A 25455-nucleotide genomic window follows, 5' to 3' on the forward strand; every position below is an offset into this window, starting at 1 on the left:
ATTTTAGAAGAAATGGTTTCAGTTTTTCACCATGAAGAACGATGTTGGCTGTGTGTTTGTCATATATGGCCTTTATTATGTTGAGGTAAGTTCCCTCTATGACTACTTTCTGGAGGGTTTTTATCATAAATGGTGTTGAATTTTGTCAAAAGCATTTTCTGCATTTATTGAGAGGATCAAATGGTTTTTATCCTTCAGTTTGTTAATATGTTGTATCACATTGATTGATTTGTGCATATTGAAGAATCCTCGCTTCCTGGGATAAACCCCACTTGATCATGGTATATGATCCTTTTAATGTGCTGTTGGATGCTGTTTGCTAGTATTTTGTAGAGGACTTTTGCATCTATGTTCATCAGTGATATTGGTTTGTAGTTTTCTTTTTTTGTGACATCTTTGTCTGGTTTTGGTATCAGGGTGATGGTGGCCTCGTAGAATGAGTTTGGGAGTGTTCCTCCCTCTGCTATATTTTGGAAGAGTTTGAGAAGGATAGGTGTTAGCTCTTCTCTAAATGTTTGATAGAATTTACCTATGAAGCCATCTGGTCCTGGGCTTTTGTTTGTTGGAAGATTTTTATTCTTTTTTTTTTTTGGCGGTACACGGGCCTCCCACTGGCGCGGCCTCTCCCGTTGCGGAGCACAGGCTCCAGATGCGCAGGCTCTGCATCCACGGCTCATGGGCCCAGCCACTCCACAGCATGTGGGATCCTCCAGGACCAAGGCACGAACCCACGTCCCATGCATCGGCAGGCAGACCCTCAACCACTGCGCCACCAGGGAAGCCCTGTTGGAAGACTTTTAATCACAGTTTCAATTTCAGTGCTTGTGATTAGTTGTTCATATTTTCTATTTCTTCCTGGTTCAGTCTCGGAAGTTTGTGCTTTTCTAAGAATTTGTCCAATTTTGCCAGGTTGTCCATTTTATTGGCATAGAGTTGCTTGCAGTAGTCCCTCATGTTTCTTTGTATTTCTGCAGGATCAGTTGTTACTTCTCCTTTTAAATTTCTAATTCTTTGATTTGAGTCTTCTGCTTTTTTTCTAGATGAGTCTGGCTAGTGGTTTATCAATTTTGTTTATCTTCTCAAAGAAACAGCTTTTAGTTTTATTGATCTTTGCTATCATTTCCTTTGCTTCTTTTTCATTTATTTCTGATCTGATCTTTATGATTTCTTTCTTTTTGCTAACTTTGGGGGTTTTTTTGTTCTTCTTTCTCTAATGGCTTTAGATGTAAGGTTAGATTGTTTATTAGAGATTTTTATTGTTTCTTCAGATAGGATTGTATTCCTATAAACTTCCCTCTTAGAAACGCTTTTGCTGTATCCCATAGGTTTTGGGTCATCGTGTCTTCATTGTCATTTGTTTCTAGGTATCTTTTGATTTCCTCTTTGATTTCTTCAGTGATCTCTTGGTTATTTAGTAGCGTATCATTTAGCCTCCATGTGTGTGTATTTTTCACAGATTTTTTCCTGTAATTGATATCTAGTCTCAGCGTTGTAGTTGGGAAAGATACCGGATATGATTTCAATTTTCTTAAATTTACCGTGGCTTAATTTGTGACCCTGGATATGATCTATCCTGGAGAATGTTCAATGAGCACTTGAGAAGAAAGTGTATTCTGTTGTTTTTGGATGGAATATCTTATAAATATCAATTAAGTCCATCTTTTTAATGTATCATTTAAAGCTTGTGTTTCCTTATTTATTTTCATTTTGGATGATCTGTCCATTGGTGAAAGTGGGGTGTTAAAGTCCCTTAGTATTATTGTGTTACTGTCGATTTCTCCTTTTTTGGCTGTTAGCATTTGCCTTATGTATTGAGGTGCTCCTATGCTGGATGCATAAATATTTACAATTGTTATATCTTCTTCTTGGATTGATCCCTTGATCATTACGTAGTATCCTTCTTTGTCTCTTATAACAGTCTTTATTTTAAAGTCTATTTTGTCTGATATGAGAATTGCTACTCCAGCTTTCTTTTGATTTGCATTTACATGGAATATCTTTTTCCATCCCCTCACTTTCAGTCTCTATGTGTCCCTAGGTCTGAAGTGGGTCTCTTGTAGACAGCATATATACGGGTTTTGTTTTTGTATTCATTCAGCCAGTCTGTGTCTTTTGGTTAGAGCATTTAATCCATTTACATTTAAGGTAATTATCGATATATATGTTCCTATTACCATTTTCTTAATTGTTTTGTGTTTGTTTTTGTAGGTCTTTTCCTTCTCTTGTGTTTCCTGCCTAGAGAAGTTCCTTTAGCGTTTGTTGTTAAGTTGGTTTGGTGATGCTGAGTTCTCTTAACTTTTGCTTGTCTGTAAAGGTTTTAATTTTCCTTCAAATCAGAATGAGATCCTTGCTGGGTAGAGTAATCTTGTTTGAGGTTTTTCCCTTTCATCACTTTAAATATTTCCTGCCACTCCCTTCTGGCTTGTAGAGTTTCTGCTGAAAGGCCAGTTGTTAACTTTATGGGGATTCCCTTGTATATTATTTGTCGCTTTTCCCTTGCTGCTTTTAATATTTTTTCTTTGTGTTTAATTTTTGATAATTTGATTAATATGTGTCTTGGTGTGTTTCCTCCTTGGATTTATCCTATATGGGACTCTCTGCATTTCCTGGACTTGATCCACTATTTCCTTTCCCACGTTAGGGAAGTTTTCAACTAAAATCTCTTCAAATATTTTCTCAGACCCTTTCTTTTTCTCTTCTTCTTCTGGAACCCCTATGTTTCGAATGTTGGTGTGATTAATGTTGTCCCAGAGGTCCCTGAGACTGTCCTCAATTCTTTTCATTCTTTTTTCTTTATTCTGCTCTGCAGTAGTTATTTCCACTATTTTATCTTCCAGGTCACTTATCTGTTCTTCTGCCTCAGTTATTCTGTTTTTGATTCCTTCTAGAGAATTTTAAATTGCATTTATTATGTTGTTCATTATTGTTTGTTTGCTCTTTATTTCTTCTAGGTCTTTTTTAATACTTTCTTATATTTTCTCCATTCTATATCCAAGATTTGGGATCATCTTTACTATCATTACTCTGACTTCTTTTTCAGATAGACTGCCTGTTTCCTCTTCATTTGTTTGGTCTGGTGGGTTTTTACCTTTCTTCTTTATCTGCTGCATATTTCTCTGTCTTCCCATTTTGCTTACTTTCTGTGTTTGGGGTCTCCTTTTCATAGGGTGCAGTTCGTAGTTTCCATTGTTTTTGGTGTCTGCCTCCAGTGGGTAAAGTTTGTTCAGGGGCTTGTGTAGGCTTCCTGGTGGAGGGGGCTGGTGCCTGTGTTCTGGTGGGTGGGGCTGGATCTTGTCTTTCTGATGGGCAGGGCTGCATCCAGTGCTGTGTTTTGGGGTGTCTGTGAACTTAGTATGATTTTAGGCAGCCTCTCTGCTAATGGGTGGCGTTGTGTTCCTGTCTTGCTAGTTGTTTGGCATGGGGCATCCAACACTGGAGCTTGCTGGCCGTTGGGTGGAGCTGGGTCTTAGCGTTGAGATGGAGATCTCTGGGAGAGCTCCCACCGGTTGATATTACATGGGGCCGGGAGGTCTCTGGTGGTCCAATGTCCTGAACTCGGCTCTCCCACCTCAGAGGCTCAGGCCTGATACCAGGCCAGAGCACCAGGACCCTGTCAGCCACACGGCTTCTGAAATGTAGTCACGTTCACCATTTAATTTGCAACTCCTTGTAGAAAAATAAAGACTGCAGCCGGGCAGCGCTCTCTGTCTCTGTCTGTCTCTCTGACTTGCTTTCTCTCTCTCTGTATACGGTCCAGATGTCTCAGTAACCCCTTACTGTCGCAAGGCTGTGTCCTTAAGGCAGCTTCTGGTGTGGGGGAGGCTAGCAGAATGTCGACTCTCATTGATGGAGCCAAATTCTCCTAAGACCTTAAACTCTTTCCTAGATGTGAATTAGTTAACTTTCAAATCTTCTTTGGGCCAAGAGAAGTGACTGGCTGACTCCAGTGTAGTCTAGTACCATCCAATTTATAGTTAAGAGTTGGTGGTTTTTATTGTTGTTTTTAACATAATCTGACTCCAAAACAAATTTTATCAACTGGGCTTTCCTCTTCACACGTAAATACTCCAGTAAAACAAATTAAATGTAATGTACACAATGGGAAATAAAATCCTTGAATAGGTGTCAATGACATGGTTGTTCTCCAGAACGATTCTACCAACCTGCCCTCCTAGTGATTTTCTTCTTTATCAGAGGTGAATCTGTGCTGAGGTTGCCTGTGCATCTTTCTTGCATGGAGTCCTCTTCTGAGTGTAGAGAAAAGGATGTCTGGTCCGTGTCAGTTGTACTGTCATGGTAACAACCATCGAAGGCCATGGCTTGAGCTGCATCAATACTGTACATTCCAGAAATCTGACAAAAAGACTTTTGTTAGTTAGTCATGAATATGGTTTTAGGAGTTGGAATTACAGTAAAAATCTAAACAATCAGATTTTAAAAATAGTTTCAATAAATACTAAGAATGTTTGCTTATTTTAAAGAATAGAATTCTGGTTTTGCTTCTGGTGTCTGATGAAAAGTCATTTTCATAATAAATGGAAAACATCATCTTAGACATCCATTTTTAATAGGGATTTAGAGAGAGAGAGATTTGAGCATTATACAAATAAATGTATCACAACTATAATTGTCAATGTTTTCTAATTTAGTCCAGGCCTGACAGACTGTTACACTCAATGTTTTTTTCCACAAAAGGGAACATTGTTTCAAGTTTTCCTCTTTGTTTCTGAGTAGTATGAATTGCTTGCCCTAAGTTTGTGTGTTGAAATTGAATATGATTTATCAGAAGAGCAATATAAGCAATTGGACTTGTTTTTCAATGTATTTTTCCTCTTTAGAGAAAACATAGCAGTACGCCTAATCAGTGTGGGGTTTTTGTCCCAAAACAGAACAATATCATCTGGTGATCCATTTTTGCTTGAATTTGGGGTGGAGATAGGGAATGATTTTAGCTGCTCCTTTAAAATGCAAATTGACCAAGCCTTCCCACTTTTGCTGAAAAGTACCTTTAAATGCTACTAACATAGCTCAATTAAACAACTTGAAATTAGTGTATTTTTTTGAAGGAGTGAGTTATCAATGCTTTCTGGCTCCATTGCTTGACTGAATCTAAACCACTGTTTTTCTTTAAGGTTTTACTCTGCGGGAGATAGTGGTTCTCCCTGATACAGAGCTGTGTCTAGGAAGCAGCTGTTACTAATTGCTTTCTGAGAAAACAAAATTTCTTTTTGATCTCTAGGGAAGCTAAAAAATGAACAAATATGGACAGGCTACTACTGGATGAAAGTATTCATTATTCAAATTGGAGGCTGCAGAGTAAATTCTGCCAAAATGTGTATGTGGTTCAATACTGACTCAAAAACCTAATATTTTACTGAATTCAAGAGACATAAGGACTATTTTGTGCAGTCAGTAAACTAACCAGGGACCCATACTCGAATTATGTTGTCCCTTTTTGTTTTAGTTGTAGAAACTTCTCATAGTAAAATGAAAATGGGTAAAATAAACATGAAACGACATTGAGACTGAATTACTAACCAACAGCCAATAATAACACTTATATCCAACTCTGGATCTGAGGATAGAATAACTATATACGGTCTCCTTGGTTTTCTTTCTCCATTATGATAATTTAGATCTATAAAATTGGTTAAACCTTGCAGTGCACAATTTACCAGTAGGCTGCTAATGTCCACAAGTTTGTAAGTTGGTTGTTCCAGTAGAAACAGTTTTAGAACTGGTCTTTAATTTTTCACTCCAGCTTACAAATAAGCACAAAGCTAAGGCATATTACATCTAAAGTACAGATTTGATGGTTTTAGACTGAGCTCTAAGTCCTAGAATTGGGAAAACATTTGGATGAAGAATAAGAAAGAAAATAGCTTCCTTTCTCCTTTCTGGGCAATGGTCAATGCTAGGGACAAATTTTCCATGGACCTTACTGTTCTCCCATCTCTTGGTATCTGGGGGTGGTTGGGACGGGTGTGTGATGGTGGTGATCGTGGTGTTGGAAGGAAATGAGCTTTGCTTAACTTCATGATTTCATAGGGAGGAACTCCATAGCCTAACATTCCTGGTCTTTCTCATCATCCCTCAATCACTCTACCCTAGGGGTTTGGAAGAAGGAACTGGCATGTGTGTTTTTAGTCCTTTTGGAGTCACTTTAGGATCTGCATTGGTGTCCAGGTTTGTTTTCTGAAATGAGGTAAAGGAGACTGTCCTCACAGGGAAATCCTGAATTGTCTAGCTTTGCCAGTGACCAAGAGAGTAAGTACACTGAATACAGCAATGAAATATTAGTGGGACCCCCTGCTCACAGATCTAAGGCAATTTCTCTAAACTGTTTTACCAATAACAAAAGTAACATTATCACATCCATCTGTCTGGCTCCTACATCTCTCTCTCTCTCTCAGACTGGTTTCCCAACTCACATACAGAGGGGAGAGGTATCATTGATTAGCCCCCAATCCTACAGATGTATCTTTTTTCCCTGCATCTCACCAGAGCATCCCACCCCTTTAAAGATCTCTCATCTCAAACAGCCTGTTCCACTATCCCTTTCAAAACTGCTACTCCTTCAGAGAATATGCTCTGGGCACTAATCACAATAAGAACATAACATTTGTGTAGCACTATATGGTATGCAAAAATGTTAAATGCATTTGTTATATCATTTGATCTTCACAACAGCTCTGTGAGGTAATAGGGAAGAAATTCTACCATTTTGCAAATGCAGAATGAGGTTTAGGAGACAGCCTGGCACACGGAGCTAGGATATTAGGTTTGGCATCACTTCTGACTCCAAATCTGTGCTCCTTCATTTGTACCACAAACATATGAAGGGCAAGTAGGACATTTCTTTGAGATAATTGCACCTTTGAAGGAGAATGCATAGAATGGTGGTTTCCAGAGGTTGGGAGGAGGGGGAAATGGGGAGTTGTTTAATGGGTACAGAGTTTCGATTTTGCAAGGTGAACACTTTCTGGAGATTGGTTGTATGGCAATGTGTATACTCTTAATACTATGAAACTGTACACTTAAAGACAATTAAGGGCTTCCCTGGTGGCACAGTGGTTGAGAGTCCGCCTGCCGATGCAGGGGACACGGGTTCGTGCCCCGGTCCGGGAAGATCCCACATGCCACGGAGCGGCTGGGCCCGTGAGCCATGGCCGCTGAGCCTGCGCGTCCGGAGCCTGTGCTCCGCAACGGGAGAGGCCACAACAGTGAGAGGCCCACGTACCGGAAAAAAAAAAAAAAAGAAAAGAAAACAAAAACAATTAAGATGGCAACTTCTATGTTATGTATATTTTACTACAATTGAAAATAAAAAATAATTTTTAAAGTGAACAATGCTTATTAATTCAAAAGGATATCTTCTGGGGTACACAGAAGACTGTGAACAACCCGATCAAGTGAAAAAAACATGCAGGTAGTGTGAGCACATGTGCTTTGTGGTGGGGTGGGTGGAGGTGGGGAGTCAGAGGACTAGCTAGAGGTGGCCGAAATTACTACAGTGCCTCTGTCGTGGGTTCACCACTCCCCACGTGAAAACAAAACAAAACAAAATAACACAAGAACAAAATTCTTCTCCTCATCACACATTTATCTCTTTCACTTCACAGCTTATCTAATCATGGCTCTTCACAGTGTGGCTATGGACTGGCAGCAGCCAGGGCTTAGAAATGCAGACCCTCAGCTCCCACCCCAGACCTACTGAACGAAAATCTTAACAAATCCCAGGTGATGCGTACATGCCGATTATGGCACACTCGTCTAAAAGCTCCTGATTTTCTCACGCCTGCGTAGCGGTCACTGTGGGTATGTATGTGACAGAGACTCATACTTCCATGCTGTCAACAAAAGAAACTAAAGCATCTGCAATGAAGCAAAATCAGCTTCTATTACGGCTTTGCCTCAAAGGATATGAAATAAAAGACTGAAGTGGCATTACAGGAGATCTGAACTGCGATTGCAGCTCTGCTGGCTCTGGATCTTTCAGCAAATCACCAGAGATCATCACCTCCGCAAGGCCTACATCATGGAGTTGATATGAGGGCTCGGTTCCAGAAGAGGATATACAGATGCTCTGAAAAGTATGAAATACTCTCACTAGAAGTATAAGTAAATATTAAATAATGTTTTGGGTGTGTATAAATAGTCATGATAAGAATTTCGTAAACCGGTGTGAATATATCACATTAAAATTGCACATATATATATATATACACATATACACACACACATATATATAGCAAACAAATTAATTTGATCAGTTAGGTTTCTGAAGTAAAATATCATGTGTCAGTTCTCGTAATAACAGGAAGTTGGTGCCCCACCCCTTTGTGAAATGAAGCAGGGAGAGAGCAATCTATCCAGATTGAGAATGTCACAAGGAACAGGTGATTAACATTTAGGCCGAGAAGGTACCTTATTCCCAGTACACTGTGAAGAGAAGAACCTTCCCTCGTGCTCTACCACTCTCCCGAGTGACTAGAAAAGAAAAATAAATCCTAGCTCTTGGTGGAGATCGATCATTGATTGGTTGAGAGCACAGCCTTTGGAGTCAGGGTGCTGCAGAAACAAATCCTGATTCCTCTTAAGCTGTGTGACCTTGGTCAAGTTACTCCCCCATCTGCTCCTATTTCACCTCCGTAAAATGAAGGTGATCAAGTACCAACCTCTTGGAGTTACTCTGAGAATTAAAAGACATAATATGTTGGATGGTTAGCACAATGCCAATATATAAGAAACACTCATTAAATGTTAGCTATTATTATTATCATCATCATCATCTACTTGAAAGGATGTGATTTGTACATCAACCCCTTCTTTTCAAGGGTTAGAGTCAGTGGAGGGGAGCACACTGAGAGAAATTCCTCACACAGAAAATCTCTTGGCAAAGGTGAATGAGGATGCTGAGGAAACCAGCCAGCACAGAACAGAAAGAATAAAGCTCAATATCAAATTGTCATCACCCCATAAACTTGCATCTTGCCAAGGCACATGGACTTCACACAAGGGTCGCAATGCTGTCAGGAGAGGGCATAGATGAGGGTAGTCTTTTTCACATTCCGGAAAGGATACAAGTCAAAAGAAGGCAGTACCTTCCCTGTCTTCACTGTGGTGAGGTAGTTCAGGGCTGCGTACTCAAGGACTGACAGGAAGACAAAGAGGGAGCTAGCCCACAGGTACACGTCCATGGCCTTGACGTAGGACACCTGGGGCATGGAGGCGCATACCCCAGAGAGGATCGTGGACATGGTCAGCACCATGGTGATTCCTGCCATTTGAGAACAGTGATGAGTTCAGTGACATAACCATTCAGCTCCAGGTGCTGGTGCTGGATGACACCAGGGGATACATTTCCAGATTGATACCTGGTGATCAAAGGCGTGTGTGTGTGGACGGAATCCCAGCATGTTAACCTAGTACACGGCTTGAGCCTAAGCAAGAAACTCTGCTTGGATTTCTCTTTCCATCTCATTTTCTCACCGTCACCTCCATTGTCTGTGACGTCTCCTTCCCTCCAGCTAAAGTCTCCACGGAGTCAGACTTGTCTTTAAGGATCCACTGCTTCCCACCCTCAGTTGGGCCTCTTCTAACCATCCCAGGAAGGTAATAATGTATTCAAGTTTTAAAAATTCTTCTGAGAAAGAAATTCTAAAACCATTTTCGCTACCCTTCCCCATCATTTCACAACTTCTACTGTTCAGAAAGCGTCTTCATGTCAATCTTTCATTTGTCAGGGAGTGATCTTTAGCAGTATTAAAGATTGCTTTCTCTGTATTTTTCTTTCATATAGAACACTTACAAGCCATCGTTATTGGTATCACTTTGCCCCTGGTTACTGAAACTACAATTCAGTTGAGATTGAGAACGGAAGTGTGTTAGTGGAGGCTGGGTTCAGTGTAAATATTTACTAAGCAACTGCTAAATGCCACTTACTTTCTGCGCCTCCCCTCCCTTTCCCTTGTTGTCCAGTACTCCTACCACTTTCCTTCTCTTCCCTTCCTCTCCCTGACCACTGCCTTCCCCTTCCCTTTCCTTTTCTTCTCTTCCTTTCCCTTCTTTAATCCCTGCCATGGGCGTCAGAGGTAACGAGATCAATGTTCTGGGGGACAATGGAGAAAGAGGTGACTCTGAGACTTCCTTAATAAAATGCCAGCCTTGGGGAGGGCTACTCTGTGTCTACACTAATTTCTCAGAGGCATACTGCAAGAGTACTGCCTGGAGAGAAAGTAAAGCATTGTAAATATTTGAAATGTACACTGGCTGGCATGGTTTTATTTATTAACTTCCCACCAGGGGAGTGCAGATGGAATCCTTAATGATTTTTATAAGTTGTGAGGACACTTTAATGTTAACAGACAGAGTCCCGAACAGCAGGAGGAGCGCTGCGATTTACTCCTAAATGTACAGACACAGCATGTGGACAGCTTTCACCCGCACGTTTCTACCTTTTCAACAAATTCTATAATTCTGCGAGGTTCTCCTCTGAGGGAGGCCCGTATCAAAGACAATGACAGTGCTACAGAGCTACTCAATTTCAAATTAAGTTTTTCCTTTGGATGACCCAAACCAATGCAATTTGGCAATTTGATAGTCACCATAGGAGGGCCTGGAATCTCACCTTCACACTGCTTTGAACTCCAGAATAAGAAACCTAAAAGCTTCTCTAGCACTTACCATGAAATGCAGGCCACTGACCCACTGAGTCTCAGGTTTCCCCAACAATGGTAATATCAATAATCTGCGTCTCAGTGGAGGCTGCTTGCATTCCTTGCTACATAAACATGGAGATGTGAACTTTTTATTAATGGATCAGGTGTATGTATAGCTGAAGCTGAGATTAATAAATAAAACTTGCTTGCCTTTATTGAATGTTTACCCGCCACAAACCTAGGTAAATATTAACCACATGTTGCAGAGGAGAGTGGCTAATGAGCCTGAGTTTGGTCAGGAGCAGGACTGAAACCTTTCTCTCTGAGTGTAGAACCATGCTCTTTTCATGCAAACCTGTGGCCTCTCATTCTGAACCTGTAGAGGAAGCTTCCTTTTGTTTTGTTTTGTTTTGTTTTTTTTTTCGGTACACGGGCCTCTCTCTGTTGCGGCCTCTCCCGTTGCGGAGCACAGGCTCCAGACGCGCAGGCTCAGCGGCCATGGCTCACGGGCCCAGCCGCTCCGCGTCATGCGGGGTCCTCCCGGACCGGGGCACGAACCCGCGTCCCCTGCATCGGCAGGCGAACCCTCAACCACTGCGCCACCAGGGAAGCCCTCCTTTTGTTTTTAAGATTATAAACCAATTTCTATATATGGAGTATCTCTGCGACAAGATGCTGTAAAATTGAGTGTAGAATTATGTCAGGAAGCATGAAGGTACTTTGTGCTTTACAAGAGGCCAAAAGTCTTACTCCTGTCAGGATTTCCCTGGTAAAACCGTGAAAACTGTGAAAATCCTAAATGAACATTCCTATTTAGGAATGTTTACCTCATTTGTTCAAAAATGTTGAAATGTTTTCTCTTACTGGTTTTCTAAGATATGGAAGAGAGAACTTGAATTTTTTTCAGTGAACAGTAACATGAAGCTTAATGGACAAAATAAGGGTTTAGAAAAACACACAGATACATGCTCCTGTCATGTATTTTAAATTGATGACTGTTGGGTCAATAAAAGGGAATTGCATTATCTATATTTGCCAGACAGCAATAAACTAGCAGTCATTTTCTTTAGAAAGGTGCTTAGTCCAACTAATTTTTGGTAGCTTTATTTATTTTTAAACCAGCATTCCAAACTTTCCTCTTTAAAAGGAGCAAACAGAGAGAGGGAGAGACAGGGAGACTGGGGAGAAGGGAATGTAGAGTACAGGGAGTAAGGGGTGAGAAAACTGATATATAAATTCCTAAAGCAATAGGACTTGGAGTGAGGAGTATTACAGCTACATTAACCACACTTGTCTTGAGCCACCCCTTAGAAATACATTAACCTTGACAAACTGTATTCATTCCAAGCCCATTAAAGTTAACATCCCAATAAAGGAGTTTTGAATTATAGGAAGTGACCATTTAGTCAAAGAAAGGTCCTGTGTTGGGATTAGAGGACTATTTTCCCACCTACTGAGATTGCTATGCATAGTGAGGAAAGTGTTAAGAGGCAATAGTTAGTCTGGCTTCTGGGACTCAACTTCCCTGAGCCTCGCAGTTTCACTCACCATATTAATTCTTAAGGACACATATGAGATCCAAAGAGCCCTGCAGTTAGGGGAGAATTATTCATCTAGCTTTGTGTTTCATTGGCTATTTTTTGCCATATATGATGGAGAGGTTCCTTGACCTGTGTGAAAGCAGTAGGGCCTGCAGCCGTCACTTAGAACTACTGAGTCAGTTCACCCCTTCAGTGGCTGTGTGGTGGGGAGCTCTTTTGAAGGAATAGGTGTCTACATTCATCTTTAAATGAGCAAAAATATTTTCCCTGTAGGCCTAGGCAGAAGAAAAATATTAAGTGATGTGAGGGAGAGAAACACAGGCTGGATATCCAAATACCACTCTATGGCCAGAAAGTAACAACCATTATTCCACAAAGGTGGTGCCAGAGCCCGTGGCACAGAAGTTCTAGTTACTTCTATAATGGTAAAATGAATAGCTCCTAAGTATTTACTTTTCCAGGTATACGGGATATCCTCTGTTAGACATTTTGCTTTATGAATGACTACATGCCTGAAAGTTTTAGTTGCCTTTCTCTGTCATGTTTATTTCCTGATAAATGACCCCATTACTTCATACATTGTACATGAATGGCATACCCCAGCAGAGGGGTCAAAACAGGAACGATGGAGACAAGGAAAGAAGGAGGGAGGTAGAAAGGAGAGGAGAACCCTCCATGAGGGTTAAAACATCCTTGAACAGCTTGTAATAGCCTCACACCAGATCGAATAGAAACATAGAATGGTATTTTAACCCATTACACATTCCAAGTTATGACAGCTATTGTCTCTTATGAGAAGTGCCTAATCACAATTGATACTTTTGTGCTGTTCAGCTTCCACTGTTCTTTATCTGAAACGTGACAAATGTGGAAGGGTCTTAACCAGCAAATGATTCATCCTCAATCAGCAAATGAACCCAAATGTGGAAGAGTCTTAATGAATCATCATTGTTTTCAGTTAGTAGCTAAAATACAGTTATTAAAAACATGGTGGGCTAAATACTGGTAGTTTAACAACTATGTATTGAGCACAAAATATGTGCAGGACACTGTGCCAGTCACGTAGGGACAGAAAAGAGGATAATAATGATCCTTTTCCTTAAGAAACTCATATTCTAATAGAGGAGACAAGATGAGCTACCAACCCATCCCATAGCCGAACATGAAATAGAGGAAGTAGGGGTCTCAGGAGAGATACAAAGTGCTATGTGGTCCAAAGATGGGAGAGACCATATCTGCCTGGAACCAACAGTAAAGGCTTCTGGCTGTATAGAAATGGCTGAATTTGACAGAGAAAGACAGGTAGGGAGGCCATTCTAAGCAGAGTGAGAGCCAGAACAAATGTATAGAGGTGAGATACGCAGATAGGCATGAGGGCCTGTTTGAGAACATTGAACATTCAAATTGGTTGAAGCTTATTAGGGCTAGCATGTTGAGGCAGGAGTATGATTGAAAATTTAGCAAATAAAAATACAGAACACTCAGTTATATTTCAATTTCAGATGAACAATGAGCAGTGTTTTAGTATCAGTATGTCCCATACAATATTTGGGATAGACTTAAACGAAAACATTATTTGGTGCTTATCTAAAACACAGATTTAACCAAGTGTCCTGTATTTTATCTGGCAACCCTCAAGGGACACCTTGGATTCCAAGTTGAGTGTATTTACTCCAATGGCATTTGAGATGAGAGTATTGTGATCACATTTGCGTTTTAGAGATATCACTCTGGTCATAGGGTTGAACTGGGGCAAGAAGAGAAGGAGGTGAAATAAGCTATTACAAGGCCTCTGCAAGCCCAAACTACATCTTTGTACAAATTAGTAAGAGGTGCCCGTTCCTCTGGAGGACGTCACCCCAAACCATGTCCCATGGAACTTGGGCTGGATTTCTGCTCCCTACTCCTCACTGGGTGCACTGAAAAATTAGGAGTTTGGGATTCACAGATACACGCTACTATATATAAAATAGATAAACAGCAAGGACTTACTATATAGAACAGGTTACTATACATAATATCTTGCAATAACCTGTAATGGGAAGGAATCTGAATCACTTTGCTGTACACCTGAAACTAACACAACATTGTAAATCAACTATACGTCAATAAAAAAAAGTTTTTTTTAAACAGAGGGCAAAAACAAAAAACAAAAAAACAACAGAGGGCAAAGTATCTTTGAAAGAACTTGAAGGTGGTAGGAAGGAAAAGCCTGAGAGGATAGCGGTGTTCTAGGAATACTACAGTTCTATTAAAAAGGAGAGGGACACTTCTTATTTGTATATTATTTTACATAAATCTGCATAGCAATTTCCTAACCCTGAGGAATCAGATGTAGACGCAAGAAGCACAGAATTTCAGGGGCGACTTAAATGGATTTCAGTGTTCTCCATTCACCCACCCTGCCCTGGAACCAGCGTTTACTGCTGTCATTTTCAAAGTATAAGAGTTGAGCAGTCAGCTTCAGGGATCCTATTGAAAATCATATCCATAAACCTTTAGAGACTGAATACCCTTCTCATTCTGTCTCGAGGGCTGGAAATAGGCCTTTAGTCTCCTCTTTTGGGTCTACACTGCCCTACTGCGGTCAGGGCCAGGCTGCTCTGATGTGAAGGAACAGCTACAATAATTTAATTACTCATTCAGATAGTATGTTTCCTCTTGAAGACATTCAAGCCTCAAATGCTTGTAGATTGAAGCTTTTAAGCTTTTAATCATTCAGATAGTATGTTTCCTCTTGAAGACATTCAAGCCTCAAATGCTTGTAGATTGAAGCTTTTAATAGGGGAAAGAGGTGAACAAATTATTAATATTAATGACGATTTATGTCTTTCAAATGATCTTTTGAAGTATGCATATAATTTGTGAACATTAACTTAGAAATCACCCTTTCTGGAATGAATTGCGTGATAATTACAATGATTATGAACCACTTATGACAATCTTCTCTCTAGTTAGAGCATTACAGGTGAAAGAACAAAATCAACCAAAATGATAGAGTTCTGCCCCAAACCAGCTAAGAAGGCAGGTGGGATTGACTCTTGGGTTCCCACTAAGTAACATGTTATCTAAGTGCTTAGCTTGGCAACTCCACTTTGTAAGGACTCAATAACTGCTAAGTGAGTCTGAAATCATTCCCATAAATCTGTATGTGTGACAGTGGCAATATAACATATGTAGATAGAGGAGATAATATACCTGTTAATGAGGCTGGACATGTTTCTCCACCTGAAATCTCTTGCCCACTAATGTGTCACCATACCTAAAATTCCACTGCAGCTGATTCTGATTTTAGCGTTTAGATTACGCCCTAATTTCTAACTAGTGCTCATGTTTCCAAATTCAAACATCCCCTTCTCCAAGAAGTAATTTATTAAGGTACCAGTAGTATAGTGTGAATTGGTTTGAATTGAAATCTTCTGTGATGTACGGGTTTGTCAGGGGAAGTGAAATGAACTTGGGCAAGGGATAGGGAGGTTTTCCTGAAAGGGAGAAGAGAGACATTTATAAAGTGAGGCTGTTTATGCTTCATAATTTCACCCTCTCTCCTTACTATCATCCAGCTTTGGTCAGTTGGTGCAGCCTTCATACCTAATGTCTGGATTCCCGAGGAAAGAGTCCAACTACAATTTGCCCTTGAGGCTGTCAAGCCAAATACTGTAACCTGAGCCCACATCAGTAACTATCCCTACTAAACCATCAGTCTCTTTCCCTCTCCACTTATCACCCTTTTTATTTACCTTCCTCGACATTTCTCCCATATTAACATTTCACAAAGGTGTGGAAAGACTTACCCAAGGAAACTCTTGCAGGAACAGCTCTCTGGTCAATCCAAAATGAAACCCAGGAAAGCATTACCATCAATACAGCCGGGAGATAGGTTTGAAGCACGAAGAAGAAAATATGCCTCCTTAGCACAAAGTTGATGAAAAGCCTGTTGTACCAATCTGTGAGAAAAAGCCAAAGTTTTCATCAGAACAGGCTTCTTCGCGGAAACCCCACACTTAGTGAAACAACCTGCTTCTTTAGACTCCAAGCTCTTAGGGAACATGGAACTTAACACACTCACCCTTGTTTACCCAGCATTGGCATAGGACCTGGGCCTGGCACTCCATCCAATGTTTGTTGAACTAACTGAACTGCAGTCTGTTTAATTATCTGACTCAAAGATCCTCCTTTAAATTTCATACCTGCTGTTCAGGGATGAATGGTAATTACATTTTATGGGATGGCCTTTAAAGACCTTTCTCCAAAATAGACTGTGTTTGCAGTGTTTCTGCAGGTGAGAAAGTCTTCAGTACATGGCTAATGACTGATGCAATAGCCAATACACTATTTATTAGCTATAACAAATGAAATGAAATATTTTATGTGAAGGAAAAGATTCACAGTAGCTACTAGGTCACTGGATTCCAAGTTAGGATCCAGACAGCTAGGGATTCAAAGAAGAGCTAGGGGGAGGGAGTATCCGTAAACTATTTTTTATTATTTCAAAGTTTCACGGGTACCATTAATTTATCTATGAGAAGTCTGCCAAAAAGTAGCCAAATGATGTTCTTTTGCTTGTTGTTGGAATTATATAAACTCACGTTGGTAATATTGACTAATTTGTGCTGATCAAAAGTACAAATTGTAGTCACATCCACACACATTTTGTTCAGGTTTCCCTTTTCACATTGGCTGCAAGGAAGTTTAAAGCCATATTTTTGGACCATCTATAGGACTTCTCTGAGTGCCATTCTCTAATAACCACATATATTCTATAACATAACTTACCCTTGTTTTACATTTTTCTTTCTCACACATTTCTGATTCATATCATGCTTTATTTCACAATAGCTGTGATGTCAATCTTATTAAACCTTTTCTAAAATAAGGCAGTGAATAATGAAATGATAAAAATGAAAGTATATCTTTTATAAATAAGTGGTAAGATTAATTTTTCTATGATAAATGCAGTTTACTTTGAGACAAAATTAATCAAATCACAGAGACTATAGGTCAAAATAATAAATAAAACTAAATCATAGATGTTGCAAAAGTGGTAAGATTAATTTTTCTATGATAAATGCAGTTTACTTTGAGATAAAATTATTCAAATCAGAGAGACTATAGGTCAAAATAATAAATAAAACTAAATCATAGATGTTGCAAAGTTGGAGAACTCTTCTACTTCCTCAGTAGTAATTTCTTAGGTAACTCAAGATGGCAAACCTATTTAGACAGATTAGGTAAATACTTAGGCACTTAGTCTAAGATGTACTCCTAGTCAATCCACACCGAATTGGCAGACTGCATGCCTAATATTCTACTCTTTTTTTTTTTTTTTTTTGCGGTACGCGGATCTCTCACTGTTGTGGCCTTTCCCGTTGCGGAGCACAGACTCCGGACGCGCAGGCTCAGCGGCCATGGCTCATGGGTCCAGCTGCTCCGCGGCACGTGGGATCTTTGCGGACCGGGGCACGAACCCGTGTCCCCTGCATCGGTAGGCGGACTCTCAACCACTGCGCCACCAGGGAAGTCCAATATTCTACTCTTAATTAACTGCTGGTTACCCTTCTCTTTCCTACTCGTTCTGAGTTTCTCTCACCATCAGTTGATACGTTTCAGGAACACCAAACAATTTCATTACCAAGGCTAATAAAAGATACACTACATAGTGCATTCTAAGGTCAAAATATACATTTTTAAAGCTACTCATTGTCTTGTATTACACATGTCACAGTCCACTTCATTATGGTTTGCAATTGAGAATTTTGATTATGGTTGCAGAGTGAAATAATAGCATCTCTGACGTTATAACTTCATATAATTATTGTGAAATTAAAAGAGATAAGGAAAAGCTGTGAAAGTACTTCATAAAGAAAGACATTAATGCATATGGTTTTAAGTCTTGAAATATATTTAGGTAACGAGGTCCTTTCTTTACTCATAATTTTCTGAATTTTTTTTTTTTTTCCAACCCAGCAGGAGAAATGTTGCTCTGTCTTGCTGTTCTTCTGGGAAGGGGAGACTAGGGATGGTTTTGTTGTTGAAGCTGTAGCCAGGAAGAGCTCCCTTTACCAACCAGGAAAGGTAGTGCTGCTTTGAAAAGTTGTGGAGCCCTCATTTTGGGTAGTGCAATAAATAGAGTGTGAGTCCATTTTTCATATTTGACTTCTGATAACTTTCTAGCCCCACTTCCCCTTCTGTTCCACACCTGGGCAAGCTAGGAGGAAAGCCAGATGTTACCTCTTTGGCACTGGTGGGAAGATCAAACCATGCAAACACTGCACCATTTAAGGGAATCCTCATCCTAGCCCCACTTTCTAACCACCATAGAACCCCAAGTCAGGCACCCTTTTCTGTTCTCTCAGACATTTTCAGACCTTCTCAGGAGCCTGCCCTGCTCTCTCTAGAAAACCTCATTATGTGAGTAATAAATCTCTTTATACCCTTTTGGCATGTGTGTGGCATCACAGTGACGTACTTGATTGATTGATTGATTGATTGATTGATTCAGCTGCTATTTATTGAGCACCTATCATGTGCCAGGCACATTCGAGGTAAACAAGAGAATGGGGAAGAGATGGTGAACAAGGCAGACAGATCCCTGCACTCTTTCTAGTCAGGCACTCAGACAATAAGGCAGTCAAATAGAGATGTATTTCAGGACATGGTTAGTGATGTGAAGACAAGTACACATGGGGAGTGGTGAGGAGGGAAGTCTATTCTAGATAGGATGGCTAGGAAAGCATTCTTTTTTTTTTTTTTTTTTTTGGGCAGTACGGGGCGCTCTACTGTTGTGGCCTCTCCCGTTGCGGAGCACAGGCTCCGGACGCGCAGGCCCAGCGGCCATGGCTCACGGGCCCAGCCGCTCCGCGGCATGTGGGATCGAACCCGTGTCCCCTGCATCGGCAGGCGGACTCTCAACTCTCAACCACTGCGCCACCAGGGAAGCCCTAGGAAAGCATTCTTTGAGGAGATGATATTTGAACAAAGCTCTGAGCAAAATGAGGAAGCTGGTCATCAAAAGATCAGGGGAAAATATTCCAGGCAGAGAGAGAAAAGGCCAAAGCAGAAACCCTGCAGATGGAATAAGATGGGTGTGTTTGAAGACACGCAAGAAGTAGGGAGAGGGGGCAGGGGTAGTTGTTGAGAGCCTTAGGCAGAGAAAGATCATGTAGGGCCTTGCAGGCCATGGTGAGAAGCTTAAATTCTGCTGTAAGTTTGGTGGAAAAACACCAGAGGGCTTTGAACAGAGAAGAATTGTGCTGTTTATGTTTTCAAAAGAACACTCTGTCTGCTGTATTGAGAGTAGACTGCAGGGGCCGAGAGGAAGCAAGGCATCTAGTTAGAGGTGGTTATATCATGAAGACAGAAATCTGCACATACGGTCCCTGACTTAACACGATTTGACTTACAATTTTTTGACTTTATGATGGTATGAAAGCCATACACATTCAGTAGAAACTGTACTTCCAATTTTGAATTTTGATCTTTTTCCCGGGCTGGCCATATGCTCTTGTGTGATGCTGGGCAGCCGCAGCGAACCAGCCCCCAGTCAGCCCCAGATCACAAGGGCAAACAACCGATACACTTACAACGATTCTGCACCCAGACAACCATTCTGTTTTTCACTTTCAATACAGTATTCAATTAAATTACAGAAGATATTCAACACTTTATTATAAAATAGGATTTGAGTTAGATGAATAAGTGTTCTGAGCACATTAAAGGTAAGCTAGGCTACTTATGATATTTGGGAGGTTAGGTATATTAAATGCACTTCAACTTATGATGGATTTATTGGGAGGTAACCCCATCGTAAGTTGAGGAACACCTGTATTGGAAAGGTAGAGGTGGCTGCCTATAAAAGAAGGATGATGTTATTGGCCAAATGGGATGCTTGTTTGGACTTGGGTCTTTCCACTCATACTTTGCCGACAGTAGATGCTCAATAAATGCTGATGAACTGTCCACATAAAATACGGTACCTGTGCTGCTATAGAAAGCAAATCCACCGGATGCACCGAATTCCTCGATGAAGAACTGAGAAAGCGAAATATGCTCGTCAGTATTCAGGGACTTGTTTCCATGTTTCCAGTACAGCCTTAGATCCTCCTCATTGTAGGCATCTAAGACAAGAAATAACATTCTTTTTACTGGAGTAAGCTCTTGTAAGTTCCATGAGGTCTATGACCATGTTTTATACAGTTCTGTATCCCTGGGGTCTTGTCCAATGTCATGGCTCTGAAATATACGTTTGCCAATAGACTGATAATATCCACATCTTCAAAAAGAAAAAAAAACCTCCAAAACTTAGACCCCGATTACTGGCATAGTGTGGCAGCTTTTTCTGCGCCCACGTGACGCATTAAAACTCTCCTAATAGCTGTTTCCATGTCTGTGTGTACTGTGATGTCACAGCACCGCCTTTCCCTCACAGGTCTGATGCCAAGTCTTTAGGCCCCTTTAGTTTTGTAGCTCTATTGGATGAAATTCCAGAGTGAGCTGGGCTTGTACAGAATTTTCTTCTATAATCAAATACTATTATAGAGAGTTTCTAATGGATTTGGGGAGGAGCATCTATGTAGGAGACATCCATTGAGATTCCCAGCATTTTACCCACATTATGGAAAACTGCAGTCAGCTTTTAAGATACCATGTCAAAAATAGCTGGTGGGTCAAAGTAATTGACAGGGAGCTGGCTCAGATGCCCTCTGACAGGGCTTTGATTAGGAGGTTTAAGTCTAGAGCTGGGTTTTTCCAGGGAAACAAAGCATACTTAATGGAAGACTGGGATTTATACGGGAACATAAATGGCAGAGCTTTCTAAATCTGCCAGTCTCTGTTAATAGCATTAGCAAGAATACAACTTTTTAGGGAGCTATTCCTTTAAAATCATTGTGGAAACTGCAGAATATGTAGTTATCAAAGCACTTTTTCCCTTGAATCTTCTATCTTCTCATTTGAGAGACAATTTGCCATCATGATTCTTACTAAAAACCCAACCAACCAACCAACCAACCAACCAGCTGTTTTGGACAAATATATTTATCAAGATGTTTACATGCTTGTTAAGAGTATGCTTATTTATATGCAAGTAGGTGATGGTGTGTTCAGACCACACATACTCCATAGGGAAGTAAGACTTACAGCTTTCCCGTTCAAGGGAAAAATTTTGAGTGTCAAGTGGAAACCTGCTGAAATCCATAAAGCACATTGCTGTAACAGTTATCCTATAGCAAGAATGAGAAAAAGAAAACTGCAGATCATTTAACCACATGGTCAAATAAGCAATGCAGCATTGAAGCTCTCTGACACTTTTGAGTGCCTTTCAAGACTAATGCAAAACAGGTGTTACCATCTTCTTTCCAAGTAACCCATAAGGAAGCAAACCCAGGAAGGTAGGTGATTTGCGTAAGACACAGTTAACGAGTGAATTCCTGCCCTAAAAATTGCTTCTGATCTCACCATTTCCTGCGCAGCTTCCTCTATATTTTCTGGGTGTTTTCAGAAAAACACACTTCAAAGTGAGAAGGCTTTTAAATAGATTTAAATATTTTCTGCTTTCTGGAAGATGCAAACTTAAATAGTTTCCAGTAATAAAGAGCTGGAATGGTGGTAATAAAAACCTATGAGTAAAGGTTTCTTTCACAAAGCAAGTTTACCTGAGGAAATTATCTTTCCAGGAGTGAGGGGAAAGCCTGGAGCATTTTCAGTTATAGATCTACGTGCTATTAAGCATGTAATTCAGGTGCTATTAAGTGAAAGGCTTGCATACTGATGAGGACTGCTTTTTCAAATTTTATGTCCTTTTAGCTTTTCCTGGCTTCAGGCAGAGGCTGTTGAACTTTGGTACCCGCAATAGCAGATTGGAGGTTCCTTAAAAGGCCCCTGAGCAAGTCTGCAAAAAACAAAGGCAACAGCTGGTCCTACCGATGGTGTATCCAAGTTAATCAGAGGAGTAGAACCATTTTATCTGCCGGGGGTTGAATTCTACTGTCAATAGTCATGCAGCCAAATGCCAAGCCAGGGAGATGTCTGGATAACTTTGTGTCACAAAACATATTCATTTTGGCATCTTCCTTGTACTTTAAAGCTGGAAAGGACTTCTGAAATCTTTGAGTCTACTTCCTTCAGAGTACATACGAATAAATTAAAAACCAAGGAGATTAGGCAGGCACTATTAAAGAAAAAACTATGCATGATACTTGTTAAAGAATGGGAAGGCAGACTCTATTTAGGAGGGCTACTATAATTATTTTTTTAATGAGTAACAAAGATTGGGCTCAACTCCAAATATAATGAGTGGGAATTTATAGTGAAGGAAGAGGGAGTGGGGTGGAGGTGCGGAGGTCAGTGGATGAACAATTACCAAGAGGAAACATCAGGGCTTGGGGGATTCTGGCTAAATGGACCTAACAGGATTCTTGCTGAAGGGGGGCCAGGGTGATCAGATATCAGCTGGGGGTTAGGGGGTGGATGAGGAACCTCATCAGATATGGAGGGTGATCAGATACTGAGAATAGGGGAGCAGGGCCTAGGTGAGAAGACGGTTCAGAGGAGACTGAGTAGAATTTGGTCAAAGAGAGAATCTTTGTCAGTAGACGGTGTCAGAACCAAGCCTGAAACCAGGTGACTGGCTGGGCTTCAGCTGGCTCTGCTGTCAGCTGAAATAGCTGTGCAGACAACAGTTTTGAGTCCTTCTGTGTTGGGGGATCTCCAAGACCAAGCTCAGGTTCAATGTTTCACTAGAAGGATTCACAGAACTCATCAAAGCTGTTATACTAACAGTTAATGGTTCATTGTAATGAAAGGATACCAGTTAAAATCAGCAATGAAATAAGATGCATAGGGTAGGTTCCAGGAGAGACCAGGAGCAAGTTTCCAGCTGTCCTGTTCTAGTGGAGGTATATGGACAGTGCTTACTTCTCCTAGCAATGATGTGTGACAACATGCACGGACAATTGCCAACCAGGGAAGCTACATAAGCTTTGGAGTCCAAAGTATATATTAACTGAAGGTTGGTCACATAGTTATGGCTGACTTTAGCTCCTCCAGAGATCAAGTTGATACTGTGTGGCTCAAGGCCTCCGGGTAAACAAAGACATACTTATCAGGCAGGATATTCCAAGGGCTTGTAGGTTATTTCCCAGGAACCAGGCAAGAGCTAAATCTTTCTTTGGAATGTGCAGGGTAAGGATAATCCCCCGAGTTAATTCTCCAGTGGATATCGTCTCATCAAAATAATTAATTTAAATCAGTTGATTCCTTGGCCAGATGCTGCCAATCGGCTTCTGATTCCTAGGAACGCTTGATTCCAGTACTTATTAGAGTCCTATGTTACTTCTGATTTAAAAGTCCTATGGAAAGTAGTATTTTCCTTTAATTTCATTTTTTTTAAAAAAAAAGCATATGAAACGTCTGGTAATAGCACCTTTGTACTAAAGTGAGCAAGGTGTTTTTAATGAACAAAAGAATCTGTATTGGTTTCCTATTTCCATTGTAACAAATTACCATAAACTTGGTGGCTTAAAACAACAGAAATGTATTCTCTCACAGTTCTGGAGGCCAGAAGTCTGAAGTTAGTATCACTGGACTGAAATCAAGGTGTTAGAAAGGCCCTGCTCCCTCCAGAGGCTCTAGGGGGGAAGTTCATTCCTTGCTTCTCACAGCTCCTGGTAGCTGCCAGCATTCTTGGGCTGGTGGTTGCATCACTCCAATCTCTGTCTTCATGGTCACACTGCTTTCTACTCTTCCATGTATGTCAAATCCTTCCTCTGCTTTTCTCTTACAAGGGTACGGATGATTGCATTTAGGACCCATCCAGATAATCCAGAATAATTCCCCTATCTCAAGACCCTTTATTTAATCACATCTGCATAGATCCTTTTTTTTTCCATATAAAATAACCTTCACAGGTTCCAGGGATTAGGGCATGGATAACTTTTGGGAAGCTAATTTTTTTGTTTTTTTTCAGTTTACTACTGAATCCTTCTGGGATTTCTAAGACATAAAAAAAATGAATTGCTTGGATTTACCAAACATTTTTAGGATTACCTATGGTAAGCCACTCAGTAAGCACAGGACTCAGGCTTAAAAACATATGGTATATTAAAGATGGAGGGATATTATAGCATAGTGTCAGAACAAATGTTTTAAATTAAAAAATTTTTTTCATTTTCAAAATTTTTTAAATGAAGAAACTAGGGGTAACTTGGATGATGACTATATATTCCTGTGAAAAATGAAGGAGATAGTTAACAAAATTATTTAGTTGATCCAAGATTCCAAGACTGCTTGCTGGGGTGCAGGGTGGGGTGGAGTTGGTGAGGAGGAAAAGTAGTTTTGTATACTTATAAAATTGTGGGCCAGATTCTTAAGGATTTCCATAATTCAGCTCCACTCTGTCCAACCTTATTTCCTATCATTCTCCAATACATGCCCAGAGTGGGTACAGTTAGACTAGGAAACCATTCTTTAAAACCTGGAAGTTAGAACCAGGAAAAATCACATCTTCTGCTTGTGTCCCAAGCTCCAGCATTACTAAATACAGCAATATTGGGAGTTTAGCCTGAAGTGAGGCCCATCATCTTTGGTGTAGATGGTGTGGTATAAGGAAGCCAAAGGCAGTAGACAGCCCTCCTTACCTGACGCTGAAGAGGACATTTCCATCAGGGTGTACACACAGCATGATGTTCTCCACAGTTGTATCATGGATGAAGGATCTCTTCGAACGGACAAAAAAGATATCAGGCACCCAAATCTTTTTGATTCATCTGTGATCAAAAGTCATGCTTTTGTTGGTTTTGCTGGGAAAGGCAAGTCTTTCATCTTTCCAGTAATGCCTGAGATAAAAAGTCATTGTAAAGTCCTAGGTAGAGAGAAAAAGAGACAAGTCAAGGTGAGTAGGAATATGGTTCAGGGTGACCAATCAATACTATTAGTCTCGATTGGTTTCCATGGGTGTTAGTGACCTGTCCGTGAATAGCTTATATTTTCAGGTAGATTTAGAATGAAGCAACTGAGCTTCAGTCACAGAGCCTCTCCCTCACCTGGACTCTGGTGAATGTGGAGAGTTTCTGAAAACCATCAAGTATTCAAGTTGGTGAAGGGAAACAGGTTATAACTGGGAAGCATTTCTACCTAAGCACTCTGGTAAATCACCTAAAGAGATCTCAGAAGAAAGGAACCTGAAACTCCATGGTCTGGTATTTTATTTTGATTTTTTTCTCATTGTAAATAAATATTCACTTTTGTGATTGATT

General features: G+C 40.4%; 1 protein-coding gene across 1 annotated transcript in view; it reads right to left on the reverse strand.

Annotated features, from left to right (window-relative positions):
- Positions 1-3553: 3553 nt before the first annotated feature.
- Positions 3554-25455, reverse strand: part of GABRR3 (gamma-aminobutyric acid type A receptor subunit rho3) — a 41849-nt gene continuing 19947 nt past the window's right edge. The window contains 7 exon segments of the mRNA XM_027116784.1: positions 3554-4188; positions 4190-4353; positions 9105-9280; positions 15997-16149; positions 20179-20319; positions 21341-21423; positions 24838-25061. Coding sequence (XP_026972585.1) covers positions 4053-4188; positions 4190-4353; positions 9105-9280; positions 15997-16149; positions 20179-20319; positions 21341-21423; positions 24838-25061 — 1077 coding nt within the window. The 3' untranslated portion in view covers positions 3554-4052.

Source organism: Aethalodelphis obliquidens, unplaced genomic scaffold, assembly GCF_003676395.1.
Source record: "Aethalodelphis obliquidens isolate GAN/ISIS:26980383/991018 unplaced genomic scaffold, ASM367639v1 scaffold1, whole genome shotgun sequence".
NCBI lineage: Eukaryota > Metazoa > Chordata > Mammalia > Artiodactyla > Delphinidae > Aethalodelphis > Aethalodelphis obliquidens.